The sequence below is a fragment of the Moschus berezovskii genome, chromosome 7, assembly GCF_049115385.1.
Source record: "Moschus berezovskii isolate FMDL1 chromosome 7, NW_MosBer_1.0, whole genome shotgun sequence".
Lineage (NCBI taxonomy): Eukaryota > Metazoa > Chordata > Mammalia > Artiodactyla > Moschidae > Moschus > Moschus berezovskii.
Window position 1 is genome coordinate 43,157,101 of NC_142466.1, and position 18,461 is coordinate 43,175,561.

General features: G+C 36.9%; 1 protein-coding gene across 4 annotated transcripts in view; it reads left to right on the forward strand.

The window, feature by feature from the left end:
• The window catches only part of PTPRD (protein tyrosine phosphatase receptor type D), a 581,445-nt gene that overhangs the window by 336,995 nt on the left and 225,989 nt on the right, over positions 1-18,461 (forward strand). For all 4 annotated transcript variants that reach the window (XM_055428235.2, XM_055428237.2, XM_088837900.1 and 1 more), the window contains exons 5-8: positions 6,860-7,048; positions 10,658-10,768; positions 14,157-14,426; positions 17,173-17,754. In XM_055428235.2, the coding sequence (XP_055284210.1) occupies positions 6,860-7,048; positions 10,658-10,768; positions 14,157-14,426; positions 17,173-17,754 (1,152 nt within the window). The remainder of the gene's footprint in view (positions 1-6,859; positions 7,049-10,657; positions 10,769-14,156; positions 14,427-17,172; positions 17,755-18,461) is intronic.

Below are 18,461 nucleotides of genomic sequence, written 5' to 3' on the forward strand. Positions count from 1 at the left end.
CATCCTTCAAAAAGATAGTGTGCTTCTGTAACATTACAAGATGAATGCCTAAAGCTTCAAGAAACCCAGCCACTGTGAAAAGTTTGATTCCAAAAGTGAAAGAAGACCCAGCATCTGTCTCACATGCAGCTGACTGATTCACTTGAATGTTATCGTTTGTTTGAATATCAAGAATCCTATTATTCTAAAGATAGGATAGCACAGTAGAGATACACATTCTGTTGTGTTCTTTTGAGTTTCATTGTGTTCACACTTAAGGTTTTTGTTATGTGGTTGCCATTTTGACTTATAGGTACTTACAACCAACATAAGAAGGAAGACTTGCTGTAAAATGGGGCTTCCCTGATGGCTCAGATGGTAAAGAGTCCACCCTACAGTGCAGGTGACCTGGTTTCAATCCCTGGGTCAGGAAGATCCCCTGAAGAGAATGGCTACCCACTCCAGTATTCTGCCATGGAGAATTCCATGGGCAGAAGAGCCTAGCGGGCTATAGTCCATGGAGTCATAAAGAATCAGACATGACTGAGTGACTAACACTTTCCCTTTCATTTTCTTGTAAATTAAGAAAGCAGGATCTGAACTGTGTGTTTCCCAGTGCAGCAACTGCGCTAAATTAAAGAAATAGCCAAGCATAAATTGCACCTCTCAAAGTTGTTTGCTAATTAGATAAAACCTATGACTATAAAAATGTGAATTAATAACTATTTTGTGAATTTGTAAGTTTAGTACTACTTAAGACACTATAGGCGCAGTGATAAAGAGTCCACCTGCAGGAGATGCAGGTCTGATTCCTGGGTCAGGAAGATTGCCTGGAGAAGGAAATGGCAATCCACTGTAGTATTCTTGCTTGGGAAATCCCATAGACAGAGGGACCTGGTGGGCTACATACAGTCCATGGGATTGCAGATTTGGACATGACCTAGCAATGAACACTGCAAAAGATAGTTCTGCCTCCTAGATTATATTTAAATTGGGAAAACCAATTCTATATCCCCAGAACAATTAAATAACAAATAACTGTTAAAAAGGTGCCACTGAGACTTCCCTGGTGGTCCATTGGTTAAAACACCATGCTTCCAATGCTGGGGTGGGTGCCGGGGTATATGGGGTGGGTCATGTTTGTTTCTGGTTGGGGAATTAAGATCTCACAGGTCATGTAGTAGCCAATAAATAAATAAAGTTATTTTATAAAAAAGGTGTTTTGTTTTTTAAGAAAAAGTTGCTGTTAAATAAATCCAGTAGAAATTCAGAGATACCACATGAATGAATGCAGACATGGTTGTCAAAATTTCCTAAGCATGTCTAATTCCAAGTGTTTATGACTACTGTAATGGTTAAAAAGGAAATAACATATAGCCATGCCCTCTATGAGTTTTGAAAGCATTTAAAGAGGAGCCTCTATGAACTGTTTACCCTGTATTGTCAGTTACACCTAGACGATCGAGTGTATTTGGCACGTCTTTTAATATGTCTTTTGGAAGAGCATACTGTTGATATAAATGGCATGTTTTTTCCTTCATAAACATATTTGCTATAAATTAATAAATTAGAAACATGGCATCATGATAAACAGCCCTTTGCTGAAAACTTCTTCAAATCATTTGGGACCAGAGTCAAAGCACCTGTCTGATTGAATTCACTGAGTCCTAGAAAAATTAGGCAGGAAGAACTGCTTCTGTCCACCTTGGAAGGAGGCTGTGGTCTAGCAGTCAATTCATTTTTGTGTTTCCTATCAAATAAGAGAGATTGAGTGTTTGCAGAATTGGAGAGAAAGCAAAGCATCATTAAAATTGTTTATGGATGAACAATGAAAGCAGTTTGAGCAAATTATGCAAAAGCTATTACTTGATCATTCACAGATATGTAAAGCATAATTCTGTACCAAAAGAAAAAAAAAAATAGATTCTTTTCCTCTCATATTCCTTTCAAGTTCTGGGGAGGGCAAGGGTTTTAAACAAAGTTCCACAGCAGTGGGAAGTTAACTCTGAAAATTGCTGATGTTCATTTTTCTCTTTCCTTAATGGAACTGAAAGTTTCATATCAGCATGTTTCATTAAGACCCCAAACAGATTCAAAGAATGTGCTGTATCTCCAGGTCTATTATAGCTGCCATTCCAAACAAAATATGTATGACTTCTACGATTCACTAAGCACAAGTATGTAGTAATCTGCCCTTTAATGGCCTCTCAAAATGACAGACGGAATGGCTTTGTGAAGGTCAAGTCTGATTTAAATTGTTGATGAATTAGTAGCTAATTCTACGTGATTGAATATTAATATGGAACAGTGATAAGTAAGGCATTTTAAATCTTAATGAGCACTTTAATGAATAGGACAAAATGTTTTTCTTTTCAACTCACGTAAAAGTTTAAAGCTACTAACATAATGACAATTTGTTAATTTTTGATTCTGTATTTCCCTGTAAAAGTTCATGTGGTTAACATATAAAGGATATTGGGTTTTTCTTTTCTCAAGTTTCTAGTACCATACATTTGATGATCTGTCAAATTGATGTAATCTAATGGCCAAGGCAGTTTTATATAAATCACTAATAAATGTAGAGATGAAAAAAAAAAATCTTCTAAACTACTCCCACTGAGATAAGCATACCAATTAGAAATTTCATTATTTCTACCGTTCATTTTATGTTGAATACTGAGTTTTATTGCCAAATACCTGACAGTCAGATTGGAAACAAGCCACAACTGTCAACGTGTAACAGCTCTGGCTATGTAAATCTGTTACATTGTGATGTTTCTCATGAAAATTTAATGAAGAATGTGCATTCAAAGGAATTCTGTGCAAAAGGGGATGGATAGAATTTAATTACCCTTATTAAAAATAGGAAAGGCGCTCTCTTTACATTCTCTGTGTGATTAGTATGCAAGAATCATTATCTTTGTTGTGCACATGTGTATATGGAAAGGGAGCTCTGGAGTGTTCTTTATGAGCCAAGAAGGAAAAGAAAGGTCGTGCAAACGTTTTAGACTGCTTTCCATAGGGCGCAAGTCAGTTTTATCAGTGTTCCCCAAGGTTAGGTCTTCATTTCTTATAAATGGTTATTAATTCTAAATTTCTTTGGTAAGAACCTTTAGTAAGTGGCTCAACAATCTCAAATCTTTGACCCTAGCCACTGATGGGTATATAGAATATTGGCATGGTTTTCTAGAAAGACAAAACTTGTTGAAGGACAGTAATGACTGGTAGAGCAGTGTTCATGCATGCTGTTGTAACTAGTAGTTAGAGGCCAATGGAGGAACTCAGTGCCCTGGGAAAGGCAGGAACAGCTCAGGAATCCCAAGGTAATTGTTTTATTAACAGAAGTCAGTTGCTTTAAATATGGAAATTGACAAGAACAAATTCTAAGAGCTTTTTTAGAAACTCATTTCTAAGTAGTTAGGCATGTAGTTGACTTAGGGGCACTTAAGGTAACTTATTCTAACCTTTGAAGCATTCTGGACCAATGGCTGCCAAGTGAGATGTTTAATAATGTAATGTTTGTGGTGCAGTGGCTTTTGAGCATTTTTCTTTATTAATTCTCCCTAATAACATTAAAACTAAGCTTTAGATTTATAAATACATTGAATAAAGCTTTAAAGCCTTTAAAAAAAAAAAACCTGATGAAATTCAAGTGGAATAGAGTATTAAAAGTATCATACCCTAATTTGCAAAATACTCTTTACCTGATTTATAATTTTAAACTTTCCTTGGAGCCTTGAAAAATCATCTTGAAATTCCAGTCTTAACCACTGTTTCTGGCACTTGTCCACTGTAGATGTGAGTCTGGCTGACAGCGTACAAGCATTCAAATAAACAGATATTGCTGCTTCCTCAAAAAGAGCCATGTCTTTCAACTTAAGTAAAATGTATAATAGCTCATCGAAGTTAACTCTTTTTTAGTCTCTGGCCTTGGGACTGGAAAATATTCTCTTGTGAATCCTTGTGTCAAACCCAACTGCTTCAGCAACTTTTTTTTTTACTTTTCCTGGATCACACTGTAGAAGAGCTAGAGTCTACTTTTCCCCGTTAACCCCTGATTTTCTATTATAATCACCCAGGTTTAATGTTCAGGATACTAACCACTTCTTGGGAGCTTTATTCTTTAGTAGTATTTTGGTATTCTTTTACTATTCACGATCAAAATCTCCCTCCCTCATTCTGAACTATTCCTCTGATGAACTCTCTACCATAAATAGTTTTGTACTGCGTGTAGTAGGAAACTTTTTAATCACTGTGATATATTCATATTTAGGCTTGGGAATCACAGATTTCTCAAAATCTGTCAATTCAGACTAGCTTTATGGGAAGGGATTTTGATACAAATGAGGCATGGAGAAATTTGTATTGTTGAAGTATAAGCTGAGGAGATAAATTGGATTCCCTGGTGGCTCAGACAGTAAAGAATCTACCTGCAATGCTGGAGACCCTCGTTCGATCCCTGGGTTGGGAAGATCCCCTGGAGAAGGGAATGGCTACCCACACCAGTATTCTTGCCTGGAGAATTCCATGGTCAGAGGAGTTTGGTGGACTATAGTTCATGGGGTCACAAAGAGTCAGCCACGACTAAGCAAATATACATATATTTAAACTAAACAGTATTTAAAAAAATACAAGACAGTGCATCTAGGTACTTACTACTACAGTTAATCTGAGGAGGAAAAGATTAAGTCTGTTTGAGTGAGTTTTGAAAAGCTTTATAATTTGTGTGGCTTTCTCAAGACACAGATGGAGAACTCTTTGGATATGATTTGTATGAGGAATGGTGAGAATTTCAGTGTGGGCAGAAGAAATGTTTCCTCTGAGGAAGGTTATCCATGAGAGGCTGAGAAAAATGGGTCATGATTTTAAAAGACTTCACTAGCCAGATTTTGCAGATTTGATTTACCTTTTAAGTATTGAGACAGTGGAGAATACATAGGTTTGATCAGTACAGCAGTGGAGTCATCAAAATGTAACCTTTTCCTTTGAAATTGTGCATGTTTAGCAAGACACTGAGGATTATTCCAGAAATTGTAGGGGGCATCCAGGTTAAAGATAGGTATCATGTCTGTTTGTCTCACTGGTTGTGCTTTTGAGTCATTTTGTAATTGGTGGCTGATGACAGTTCATCAAAGGTCATGAGGAAGTGATGATTACATTAACTCCAGGGCCCAATCGAAAGTCAAATATTTCATAATAGTCTTCAAACAGCCAAATTCTAATGCAAATATTATTGCCTATATAACTAAAATGCCTTCAATGCCTCAACAGAATATACCTTTCTAACACTGACTGGAAGAACTGGTCATGTAGGATATCAATGTGGGTCTTACTTGAGGGACTTAAGAGCACTTTAGTTTCTCAAGATCTAAAATATGGAGAAATTTTGACTAGGGATAGGGAAATGGCAACCCAGTCTAGTATCCCTGCCTGGACAATCCCATGAACAGAGGAGCCTAGTGGGCTACAATCCATGGGGTTGCAAAGAGTTGGCATGACTTAGTGACTGAGCATACGTGAAAGGGAGAAATGAACTTTGGATGAGTTGAAGATTCAAAATTGACCCATTTCAACTTTTTAATGACTGAAGGTGGTTCAGGCCTTTAGAATGGAGGAAGGTATTCTCTCACCCTAAGGAATGAATGTTTCCGTGTTGCACTCTTGAGTTGCTTTTGTTCTTTTCTTCTTTTGTAAGGGAAACTTTCAGATACTTTTCTGACAAATTAAAACTCTCTCCAGAGGAATTAATTCAAGTTGAACCTGTACTTGGGTAAAAAAAAAAAAAAAAAGATACATAGAATTTTGCTTGAAAGTTAAAAGAAAACCATAATAGACTAAAATAGGAATAGCTTAGTCCAGCGAACCTGCTTGTTCTCCATGCCCTCCTAAAACTAGCTATGCTACATCAGTGATTTCCCTTCAAGGAAAAGTTTCCTTCTGAATATTTGTACTTCTGATGTGCCTTTCTTTCTGGCCAACTTGACTTTCCTTTAAGAATTTTCCACCGTTGTGATACACACAGGCAAAGGCTTTGGCATAGTCAATAAAGCAGAAAAAGATGTTTTTCTGGAACTCTCTTGACCTGCCTCTTGAGAAATCTGTATGCAGGTCAGGAAGCAACAGCTAGAATTGGACATGGAACAACAGACTGGTTCCAAATAGGGAAAGGAGTACGTCAAGGCTGTATATTGTCACCCTGCTTATTTAACTTATATGCAGAGTACATCATGAGAAACAGTGGACTGGATGAAGCACAAGCTGGGATCAAGATTCCTGGGAGAAATATCAATAACCTCAGATATGCAGATGACACCACCCTTATGGCAGAAAGTGACGAGGCTCTTGGTAAAAGTGAAAGAGGAGAGTGAAAATGTTGGCCTAAAACTCAACAGTGGATGAGATGGTTGGATGGCATCACCGACTACATGAATTTGAGTAAACTCTGGGAGTTGGTGATGGACAGGGATGCCTGGCGTGCTGCAGTCGATGGGGTCTCGAAGAGTCTGACACGACTGAGCGACTGAACTGATACTGATTCTGACTTTCCTAATGGCTCATTTCATAGCTTTCTCTTGGTGCTCACTGACCTCCTCAGACATGTGTTGTATAATGACTGCTTCCCTGCTGCCAGAGAACTTGATCGCCTGGTCATGGTTTTTAATCAAATGTCTGAGTTATTTGTTAGGTTTTCAGCCTCTTCCTAGACTACACTCCTCTGGCCAGGAGCATTATTTCCATACACTAACCTAACAGTGCAAGCTACTTGGATTGTGTTAGTTTTTCAACAAATGCTGAGTAATGGGAAAGGTTAACAGTCAGTACCTCTTGAATCTTGGGTATCTGCCTTCATGACATGTTTGTATCACCTTTTGTCTTGCAGAGGATCAAATTCCCCGGGGCTTCCCAACTATTGATATGGGCCCACAGCTGAAGGTGGTTGAGCGTACACGCACCGCCACCATGCTTTGTGCAGCCAGTGGGAATCCGGATCCAGAAATCACTTGGTTCAAAGATTTCTTACCCGTCGACACAAGCAACAACAATGGCCGTATTAAGCAGTTACGATCAGGTAGGGTCTTGTTACTGTTTCCATGATCTCCTAGAGAATTTTAATTTTTCTTTTTAATTTTCTCTCTATTTTTATTTTCATTTTATTTATTTTTATTTTTTAGGTATTAATTTTTCTCCCTCTTCTCTTTCTCTGTTATTTAATGTGTTGTCCACGTCTGTGATGTCATAGCCTGTTTCAGAGTCTGTCTTTCTTCTCTTCTCCGTGTTTTGCAGCTTCTGTTTAATCCACATTGCTCACTGCTGTGACTGTATTTTTGATAATTTTTTTTTTAGTTTACTGCTCTTCTGCAGTATTTGATGGATTCATTTTCTCCTGTTTCTTTCTTATTTCTCTGTTTTCTTTTGAAACAAATTTATTTCAACATTGGACTTCATACAAAACTTGCAAGGAGTTCCAATGGTTATATCCATTAAAAATCAAAAATATTCATATTAAACACTGAAATGATTCCGTTTTATTAAAGTGTGTTTCTCTGTCTTTTCTACATTTTAACTCATCAAACTACCAAAGTTTAGTAAGTTTGGGCACATCTCCTTTCTTTTCATGAATACATAAAGCACAGAAATGTTATCTCATAAGTATCCAGATGTACTTTTTATAAAGTCCTTTACAAAGTACCAATGAAAGGAGGGGATTTTTATTCATCTTACTATAACATTATTACGAGTGAGTATTTCGTGCACATTTGCCACAGTAGTGTGCGCCCACGCTAAAAGTTTTTAAACCCTCCAGTGACTGGATCTACAGAAGTCTGCTTTTGGTTGGTGTAGACTCCAGCTTTTGCTTCTCTCTCTTCCTCTCTCTCTCTCTTGCTACCTGTTGCCCTTTCTCCCTCTCCCATCCCCACCCCAAGTTTATTCATTTGCTCTCTTTAGACTAAAAGTAGAGATAATTCTAAATCTGTTAATTTTTAGAGCCTGTCCCTAGGTGATTTCACAGGGATGTATACTAGTAAGCTGTTTGCTTTGGCATGGGTAGTAATATTGATAATATAATTCTAAGTTGTTTAACTGCCTGTCTTCCCAGAATTCTCAGCTTTTGACCTGTCCTGTGATGTTAAAGCGTCTTGTTAACTGCCTCTTTTGCTTGTTGTCAGCAGAATTGTGTAGATTAGCATTCTGTTATTGTAAATAAAGAATTAATTATTCACCTGTAACATAGATTATTTAGTATATAAAGCTTTAACTCTGAAAAATTTGTACCAAATTATAAGGAATATAATAATATTTTTATGCTGTCTTTCTTCTCTCCGTATTTAAATCTCCAGAATCTATTGGTAAGTGCTTAGTTCTGAAGCGCACTTCACCCCCACTAATTTCCATATTCAGATTACTATTATTATTAATAAAATGCATGGCATGCATTTTACTAACTGTCAGTGTAGACACAAGATTTCCTTAGTGGCGTGCACATTCACACATCCACGGAACTGTTATTGTAAGAACACTATGTAGAAAAATAAAATAATACACAAGTTATATCACACAAATGTAGCAATGTAAGTAGTGTAAGATATATCCAATGAACAGTGTTTGTTTCTAGTTAGTCTTTAGTATTTCCTATAACAGTATATATATATGCATATCTATATATATACTTAAACAGATTAGCCAGTATTTTCCCCAGTTATGTCTTTAAAAATATTGTTTAGTTCTTTTTTTTTTTAAAGAATATGAGGCATATAAGATATAATTCTAACCCTGTATAATCCCAGACCTAAGAACTCATTTGCTTCTCTGATAAAGGCAATGCTGCCTATTGTGGTCTTTGCCCTCTGTGGTATAATGCAACTTGCTTTTATGATCTAATAAAACTATCTAATATATTCCTGTTTTACCAGTATAGTAATTCAAGTTTCTTTTAAGACCTTATTTAATTCTGTAAATCTAATTTAATTCTTCTCCCCAGCCCTAGCCTCCTTCTTCTCGTACTAATGCTTCTTCTTTCTAATCTTATTTGCATTCATATTATCCACCCAGGTGGTACACCAATAAGAGGTAAGAGTGCTGAACTAACGTTCACAGAATGATCTTGCTCATTCTTTCTGTCCTTTCATCGCTCTCATCTTTGTCCTGTTTTCAAAATCATTCCAATAATGTCCATCAACTTTATAATTTTCCTTTGTACTGTTTGGTTATGATTGGTGACTCTCATCTTGTGAGATTTTCTTTTCTTTTTCCTTTTTCTCTTTGTTTTGTTCATTTCTTTCTTTATGAAAATGATTCTTTAAGTTGTGATATGCTTCAAAGAAAGCATATCCAGGTCTTTAGACCACAGACCAGTCACAGCGTACCATCTGTCCCTCTTTTTTTCCTTTTCTTCTTCTTCCTTTTTCCTTTTTTTCTTTTTCTTTTTTCTTCTTTTTCCTTTTTTTTTGTCCAACTGGAGAAAAAAAAAAAAGATCATTTTTTTTCTTCCTTAGCTGTTCTTGTTCTGGACCAAAGTCAAGATGGTCTGGAGAACAGTGGCAGACATGCAGAAGACAGCCTGGAACACCTGCTTTTTGTCTTTATCTTTCAAAAGGTTTTTGCTTTTGTTCTTCTTTTTTCTCTTACTGTCTTAAAAGTCAAAGAATGACTCCCCCTTCCACCTGATCACACTCGCCTGCAACCTGACAACAGTGCTTTTTTCCCCTCCCACTTCTTTTTTTCTTGGATTACTCGCCTCTGGATTTTTCGAACTTCTGTCCTTCAGGCTCTGGAGACAAAAGGTGCTGAGTATTCTTGGTGGTATGTGGTATTGATGGTTTTTCAGACTTTGACTCAGTGTGCATTTCTTTTATAATTCTTGTTTTGTATTTTTCTTGGGGTTTTGTGACACCACACTGCTAATCCCACTGGTGGATTTTGATGGGTGTCTTAGGGGATCCATCTCGAGGTCCTCAAGCAGTGGTTGGTTGGCTCTCCGGGCTGGCATAGGCCGTGCTTTTTAACTTTTTTAAAACCTTCTAATTCAATTACTCTTTGTTTTTCAGCAAACGTAATAAATGATTGTAAGTCGTGGCAAACTGGTCTTTCTTTTCTTAAAAAATCTGCATGTCTTAAGGGAGTTTTGTTTCTTTAAGTAATATTTTCATGATATATAATGACTAATTTTAATTTTTTTTGCTTCATGCAGCCTTTTTTGTGCTTGCTGCGTATTTTTGGCTTTCTTCAGCAGAAGACTTTCTTGAAAACCCGGCCTGGTTTTTTTTGAGAGTACCTCTCTTTTGCGCCACTTTTGCTACCAAAATGAAACAAAACAAAAACCAAAAATTAATCTTTTGTTTGATTTAAAAGCCATACTTCCTTGAAGCAGTCTCACCCATCTTCATTTTATTAGCCTAGGAAGTAAGCGTATTAATTATGAGTAGAATTCTTGCTTGGGAAAAGATAAGTTTTTATTATGCTAGTGTTGATGATGTAAAAAATTTTAAAAAAGAAGAAATAATCTCTGTATGTTTTTCTCATCGCATCATTTCTGTCTGTGCACCTTAGCAAGAGATTGAATCGACGTTGAGCGGATCTTCCTTTGCAGGGCTTTTCATATTGTTAAGAGGTTTAGCTTTCTGCACTGAGAAAGCCTTCTCTGACCATCTCTTTGGCAATATATTTTATATCCATGCAGGAGCCCTTCAGATCGAACAGAGCGAAGAATCTGACCAAGGAAAATATGAGTGTGTTGCCACCAACAGCGCGGGCACTCGCTATTCTGCCCCTGCCAATTTATATGTCAGAGGTAGGAATGACGTAACTGTGGCATCGTGTGTTCATTCAGACTCAGGGGGAATTGAGATATCCACAGGTTCTGTGTGACTATGTCAGGATTTAATCAGCTGATGTGCTAATAATGACAGTAGCTGAAGCATTTTAGTGGGTAGAGAAGTAAATATTTTGAACACATGGTTAAAAAAAAAAGTGGACCAGTCTTGAGTAAAATCTATCCTGAGACTTGAAGTTTGTAAGTATATTTGCATTTGACATCTTGATTATTAAGTGCATTGATTGAACTGTGTTTTGCATTGGTTTGAGATTTTCTTTTCCTTCTCCTTTTTTTCTGTTGCTGTTACTCTTCTGTTTCCTTATCAAACCCTGAGGTAATTGCTTGGTGTGCCACTAATCAGTTCTCTGTGCAACTCCAAGCATAAAGGTGTTTATGTCTCCATGACCTCTGCTGCTAAGTTGTAAGGATATAACTGCTAACTTATAAAAAAGAAACAGGTGCTGCATTCAAGTAGCACAGTTGTATTGTCTTCTTCCTTTTTATTCTTATTTATAAACACATAGTATTATCATGTGCATATGCCTATGCATTTTTATATATATATATATAAATACACACGTACAAGTTTTTTTTTCTAATTATTCACTTTCTAAAAAGTTTAATCTCTTGATTACCAGGGAACAGTGATTGTATTTTAAATCATGATATCATTGTTCTTGGGAGAAGAAAGAATGAGGATACATCCATATTTTCTTAAAAGTAATAGAAATGATTAAATTTTGAGCTTATGAATGGCTGTTCCTTTCATTTCAACTAGAAAGAAATACTTCTTCTTCCCTGGAGTTCTCAAAGCTGCTTCCTGTACTTTTATTGTCCAATGAAAGCGTCTTATTCCTGATCTCCATTCCTATGAATAACCACAAAAGGTGTGGGTGGGGGGGTGGGGATATGTAAAAGACAGTAAAGGCTCTAAGTTACAATAAAATGAATTCCCTTAGGAAAATATCTAGCTTGATTTTGAAATTTTTGTTTGAGATAATTTTGTTTCCTTTGGGATGTTTTTCTCTCTTGTCATTCTCTGGAGCCCGGGGTGGGAGAATATGAAGAAAAACTATTTCTTCTCCAAATTCTTTGAAAGCCCCTTGATCCTTTTTCTCACAGTGGTGACCTCCTTTGCTGCATGAGGCATGTGTACCTTCTTCAATGGAAAAATTTCAAAATGATGCTAGCTATTCTTTCTAATACTGTTGTGTTAGTCCTTGAGGTGTTGCTAACTTTTTCAGCTGAGGTAGGAGAGATTAAATAAATCAAATAAAGATGTTCGAGTAGCAGTTGAAAGCCTTGATATGGCCTTTTTACTCTCTCTGTGTTTCCCTTGTTTTTCTCCTTTCCTCATTTCATTGTGTTCTGCATCAAACCCCCTACATCCCTCAGAGCTGCGAGAAGGTTGGTGTGTTTTTTACTTTTTACCCACCTTACAAAACTATTAATTAAACCAATAACAAAGAATACAAATGAAATGAATGTAGCTGCATTGTGGTCTTCTTTTGGTTAATGGTATGTTCTAGCAGAGAATGTCCTTGCCACGGCTTCCAGTGCTTGCTGCTGGTGCCTAACTGTGGTGCATGCTGGGAGAGAATGAACCGGGGTGCATGGCAACGGTGACACTTAACTCTCTCAGGTCCGGTGAACTTGGTCAGTGTTCCTGCTTTCCTTCCTGCTCCACGTTTCCCGGCTCCTGCCCCACATTTAATTTCTGTCTCACAAAGATGCCTGCTACCCATAGAATGACTTTGTAGTGGTTCCGCTAATCCTAAGCATGAAGACTAAACTCTCCTCCAGTTTTCTTGACGTGTGATTTGACACCTCAGAGTCTACACTGGCTCCTGTCTGCTTTGTGTAACCTGTGAATTGGCTGCAGGAGGCATGCCTAGCCCTCTCTTTTCTTTTCCTATGCCTGTATTTCACCCGTGAGGCCATTGCAGCAAGCCCTCTCCAATCCATGGAGGTTTCTCTCATTCTGAAGGACAGCCAAAAAGACAGAATGATTTACTTACTATCTTGGGGTTATGTGGTTGTTTGTTTATTAACATTTATAACTTTAATAAACACTTGATTATCCATATTTAAGGTATGCTGTAAATGATTACCTCTTAATCTAAAATGCTCATAGTGTAATGTTTTGCCAATAAAAGCCCAAGATGAATCCTATGTCTCTTACCCTCTCCTTGTACCATGTTTGAGACACATGTACTTAAACACACAAAAATGTACAGATTATCTGAAGCAGGAACACTGAACTGTAATTGCTTGTTTTTTTCTGTGTTATATTGCTTTAATATGATCTACTGTCTTCATGTCATGTCTCACTGTATGGTTTAGATCCATTGTCCCTCAATTTGAATGTAGGCATAAAAAGCCTCTGACTAGATTTTTGTTGTCATCACACTTATATTATTTTATCTTAGATATGAACTGAATGGAATTTCTAATGTGAACTCCCCAGCTCCCTTCCTGAATTTGTAATCCATACCTTTGACAACCTGCCTTCGCCTAATACTTCTTCCTTTTAGTCCTACTGTCCTCCCCTAAATCTCTATCTTAGTCCCTGTACTCATCCCTCATCCCTTTGTGTTTAGTTCTTCCCCTGTTATTCCCTTTGCTGCCATTGCTCTTGGACACCAGCCATTCTCCCGTCATCCTAAGCATGGCCTTGAGATTTCACCTTGTGCATGCCTTGCATGTCCCAATCCAGTATCTCTACTGGCGTTGGCTTTATTTCTTCTATGACTATAAATTGACATGTGTATATATATTTCTGTGTTTGTTCTGGTGTTAGTGTGAGGTCTTGAGGCTGCATCTCCTCTGAGTCTGAAAGCAAATCAATTGCACTTTCAGTGTACTCTAGATGATGTTTTCCGGGACCGGGATGTGACAGTGTGGCCCCACACATGCATTCACATCACCTGGAAGAGCACAGCACTGAAGTGGGTTTCGATACTCAACATAAACCTACTGATGGCCTTCCAGCCCACTTTCCTGCATATACATGAATGCATAGAATCCTTGTTATATGCATGCATGTATATGTCTTTGTGTTTATCTTATGCATGATGTTTGTGTATTGTTAGTCTGTAGATAGTTTTTTTTTTGTGGGGCCCTTGTAGGTCTGAATCAACTTTTATATGAATGTGTCTAAGATATCAATGACTAAAATAATTTTTTCTGTGTATACACATACCATACTTGTATGGTGTGTATTATCCACAGTTTTACATGTTTTGTTTTTGGACGATCCACAATATGTTTCAATATGTGTCTGTACAGTGCATGTCATGTGTTGAATCAGGCTGCTTTTTCTTGCCTTGTGTATTTTATCATCTTCCTTTGTGTTTTGTTCCAGTTCGCCGTGTCCCACCAAGATTCTCTATCCCACCCACTAATCATGAGATCATGCCAGGTGGAAGTGTTAATATCACCTGTGTGGCTGTGGGGTCACCAATGCCTTATGTGAAGTGGATGTTGGGGGCAGAAGATCTGACACCTGAAGATGATATGCCAATAGGAAGAAATGTCCTAGAACTGAATGATGTAAGACAGTCAGCAAATTACACCTGTGTTGCTATGTCGACACTGGGTGTCATTGAAGCAATAGCACAGATCACTGTCAAAGGTATGCTCAGCAGTTAATGCTTGGAGGATCTGGGTACCCTCACATCAACTGACTAATGCCTCTACAAAGTCTGTTCTTGGAATCCTCAAATGAATCAGTTCATTGGTCAGTGTTTCACATATCATAGCCCAATCTTATTTGTGGTATCATGTTAGATATACGTATCTAGGTAGGCAGAATCTCTCTCAAAAGTATTGACCACCTAAGTCATGATAATTATCAAAACATTTAAGTGGTAGCCAGGCTCAGGCACTCACAGGGCAGGAAGAGGAATGCTCAACATGGTCAGCTGTAATGGTCAGGATGATGTGGTCAGGTTTTATATTCATCCAGAACCTTGAGAAGAGGTCCATGACAGAAAAATCCAAGTAAGTGTTAATAAATGCTCAAAATCCCAGAAGACAAAAAAAAAAAAAAAAAAATAGAGTTGAAATCAACATGGTCTAATAATAGATGCTTTAAATTTTTGATAGACCCTGCCATTAAAATGCAAAATGCAAGTGTGATTATATTGTTTTAGCTTCATCTCTCACCTTGTGTAGGTAAAGTGCTTAACAATTTTTTCTTTTTCTTGAAATAAGGGTACTGACTATAACCAGAGAATTATATGCCTTGGTTACTTTTGAATCAAAGGAGGGGAAATGAATATATGAGGGAACCAGCTGTTTTTACACAGTATTTATAGAATTTTAGAAAACTTTCCTAAAATGAGTCAGTATGAGAGTAACTTCAGATTCCTGCAAATGTCTGGAGCTATTGCAAAATGAACACAAATTATCTTCCCCTTCTAGGAATTGTGACCCTAGAAAAAAAAATGGACCACACATAATGTAATCAGTGTCCCAACTTTGACCAGATATATATACTTACTATACCATATAAAATCAATAATGTGACATAAGAATAATGTACACAGTGTTTTCAATATTTCATCATTTAAATATTAATAGTAATGTTTCATTACATACAATTACTGTACTAAGCATACTATTACAGACACAAAACCTGTACTGTATAATCAGTGTTACTTAGTGAAACCGAGAGTATCCGTTAAATATCAGTAAACATACACCTTTAATTAGCAATATTTTTGCTTGTTTCAAGAATACAGAAAAGCATCTAGGGAAAATTCAGATTATCCACTTTCTTGCAAAATGCCAGACTGGAATATTTAAACAAATGTCTTTTTATTATTATTTTCCATAAAATCCCTTGTCCAAATATTATCATTCCATGGTTCTTAGAGTCGTATGCAAATATTGCATCACCTTTCCCATACAAACCATGTCATCTTTAAATATTTGAAGATTTACTAAAGACCTTCAAGAATGCAAAAGCAGGAGTCACATTAAACTAATATCTTGTTCAATTTCTTATCTTTGTTTTCCTGACTCTTGCTACTTCCCTACCCCCTCCTCCTCCAACATAAATAATAAAACATAAGGATGAAACTTGACGGCAAAAAGTAAATCAAAACTAAAGCACCTTAGAGAAAGGACTTATTTATTCAGGTAGTCATTTCACAATGCCTGTTAAAAACCTACTCAGGTCTAGACAGTGTTCTAGGTATTGTTGGTCTAACAGTGATTAAGTACAAGTTTGTTATTCTTGAAGAGGTACCATTGTAAGGAGTGCTGTATTTTCTTTAAGTTGAAAAGGAAAGAAGAGTACTAAAGAGCTGTTTATAGGAGTGTTGCTTTCTGAGTTTTCTCTAAAAAATCAGCTTGTGAAATTCTCCTCTCTTCCCTAACACCACTACCTTTCTGAATCACTGTCCAAATGAGGTGCTTGAATATGAGGCCACCAGCATAGATGGCTTTTATTCTTAGTTAGTAGCATTTTGAGATGTGCTTTTTTTCTAAAAAAAAAAAGAACATGGTTTCTAAAATATGGATTTAATTGAAATGTTTTTCATGTAGCTGTAATATGATATTACTGATATTGGATATAGAATATATATTATGACAATAAAATATTTTAAAAAGAGATTTGTGATAGGCTTTAATGTAGTTGCTTCAGCATATTTTGAATATTAAGTTTAAAAGCATGAATTGAAATTGATTAATTTGAAATTATTATTTTTTACCTTAAAATTATTGGTTAGATAATTTATTTTAAAAAGTATAATACTGTTGTCTATGTCATACATCTTGAAAACGAAATGAATACTCTTATAACAATTGAATACCATTTCATTATATTTAAAATTTTGCTCTTTTCAATGTTTATTAGTATTTACTTGTATCATTTTTTTCGAAGCGAGAATCTCATTGGCCAAGCTTTCGGTTATAATAATTGTAATAATTGGAGCCACTGTTTTCTCAGGGTGCCAGATACATTCTAAGAGCATTACTGGATTAGCTCATTAATCTTCACCACAAACTCATGAAATACAGTTACCCAACTGTACAATTCCAATAATACATTTTTTCCTATTTTTCACATGAGAAAACTAAAGCAAACTGAAATTAAGCAATGTATCCAGAATCTCATAGATAATAAGTGGTGAATTTCGTTATCAGCCCCAAAATGCAATGCTATATAATACACTTCTAGTCAACTGGGGTTTGTCACCTGAGCATGTCTTACTGTACATCCTGACCACTTAGAAAACTCTACTTTGCTATGATTTCATCTAATTAAATCTTCTCTAGATACATAATGCCATCATTCTAATACTAGAGTTATGGAATCTTGTGATTTCTTAAAGATGATGGGTGTTCATGGCCTTTTTTTCCCCCTCAAGCCTTACCCAAACCTCCAGGAACTCCTGTCGTGACTGAGAGCACAGCTACAAGCATCACACTGACATGGGACTCTGGGAACCCTGAGCCTGTCTCTTACTACATCATTCAGCATAAACCTAAAAATTCTGAGGAACCTTACAAAGAAATTGATGGAGTGGCAACGACACGCTACAGTGTCGCCGGACTAAGCCCCTACTCGGATTATGAATTCAGGGTCGTTGCTGTCAATAACATTGGGCGGGGGCCTCCCAGTGAGCCTGTGCTGACGCAGACCTCAGAGCAAGCACCGTCCAGTGCCCCGCGGGATGTTCAGGCACGGATGTTGAGCTCAACCACCATTTTGGTACAGTGGAAGGAGCCTGAAGAGCCAAATGGACAGATTCAAGGATACAGAGTTTATTATACAATGGATCCCACCCAGCATGTCAACAACTGGATGAAGCACAACGTCGCTGACAGCCAAATCACTACTATAGGCAACTTAGTGCCCCAGAAAACGTATTCAGTCAAAGTTCTGGCTTTTACCTCAATTGGAGATGGTCCTCTTTCAAGTGACATTCAAGTCATTACTCAGACAGGAGGTAGGTCTGGTTCTGAAGGGGGAGTCGGGTGGAGGAGAAGAGCTGGTGCGAAGAAACGGCAGGGGCAAAAACAAAGAGCAAAGATGGTAGAAGTTTCAGTTTTTGAGATTTAGGGTTTCTAAGTAAGCAGTTAAGGCATGTGAAAAGGAACAGGCATGGACACTGAAAGACTATAAATAATATAGTCCTTTGAAAAGAGGATGTATTTTACATCTTTGTTTAATTGAAATATGGCTGCTGTACAATATTGCATAGGTTTCGAGTATACCGTATAGTGGTTCACAGTTTTTAAAGGTAATGCTCCATTTATGATTATTATAAAATATTGGCTAAATATTCCCCATGTTATGCAATATAGCTTTATAGCTTATACCTAATAATCTGTAACTCTTACTCTCCTACCCCTATATGTACCATCCTTTCTTTTTGTATCCAAATGACTTGAAGACTTTCTGCAGGAGTTGGATGAATGCATCCACCATGCAACATTTAGAGAACAGAAGAACCATACTTCTTTATATTAGCAACTCTGATAGAATAGTTCCAAAATTTATTTAATCTGTGGAGGAGTGGATAATTCAAGATAAAGTTAAAACTAAAACAATTTGTCAGGAGACCTTGGATATTTAAATGGCTTACTTTTGCCAGCAAGCAGCTGACTGAAGCGACTTAGCAGCAGCAGCAGCAGCAGCTTACTTAAAAATTAA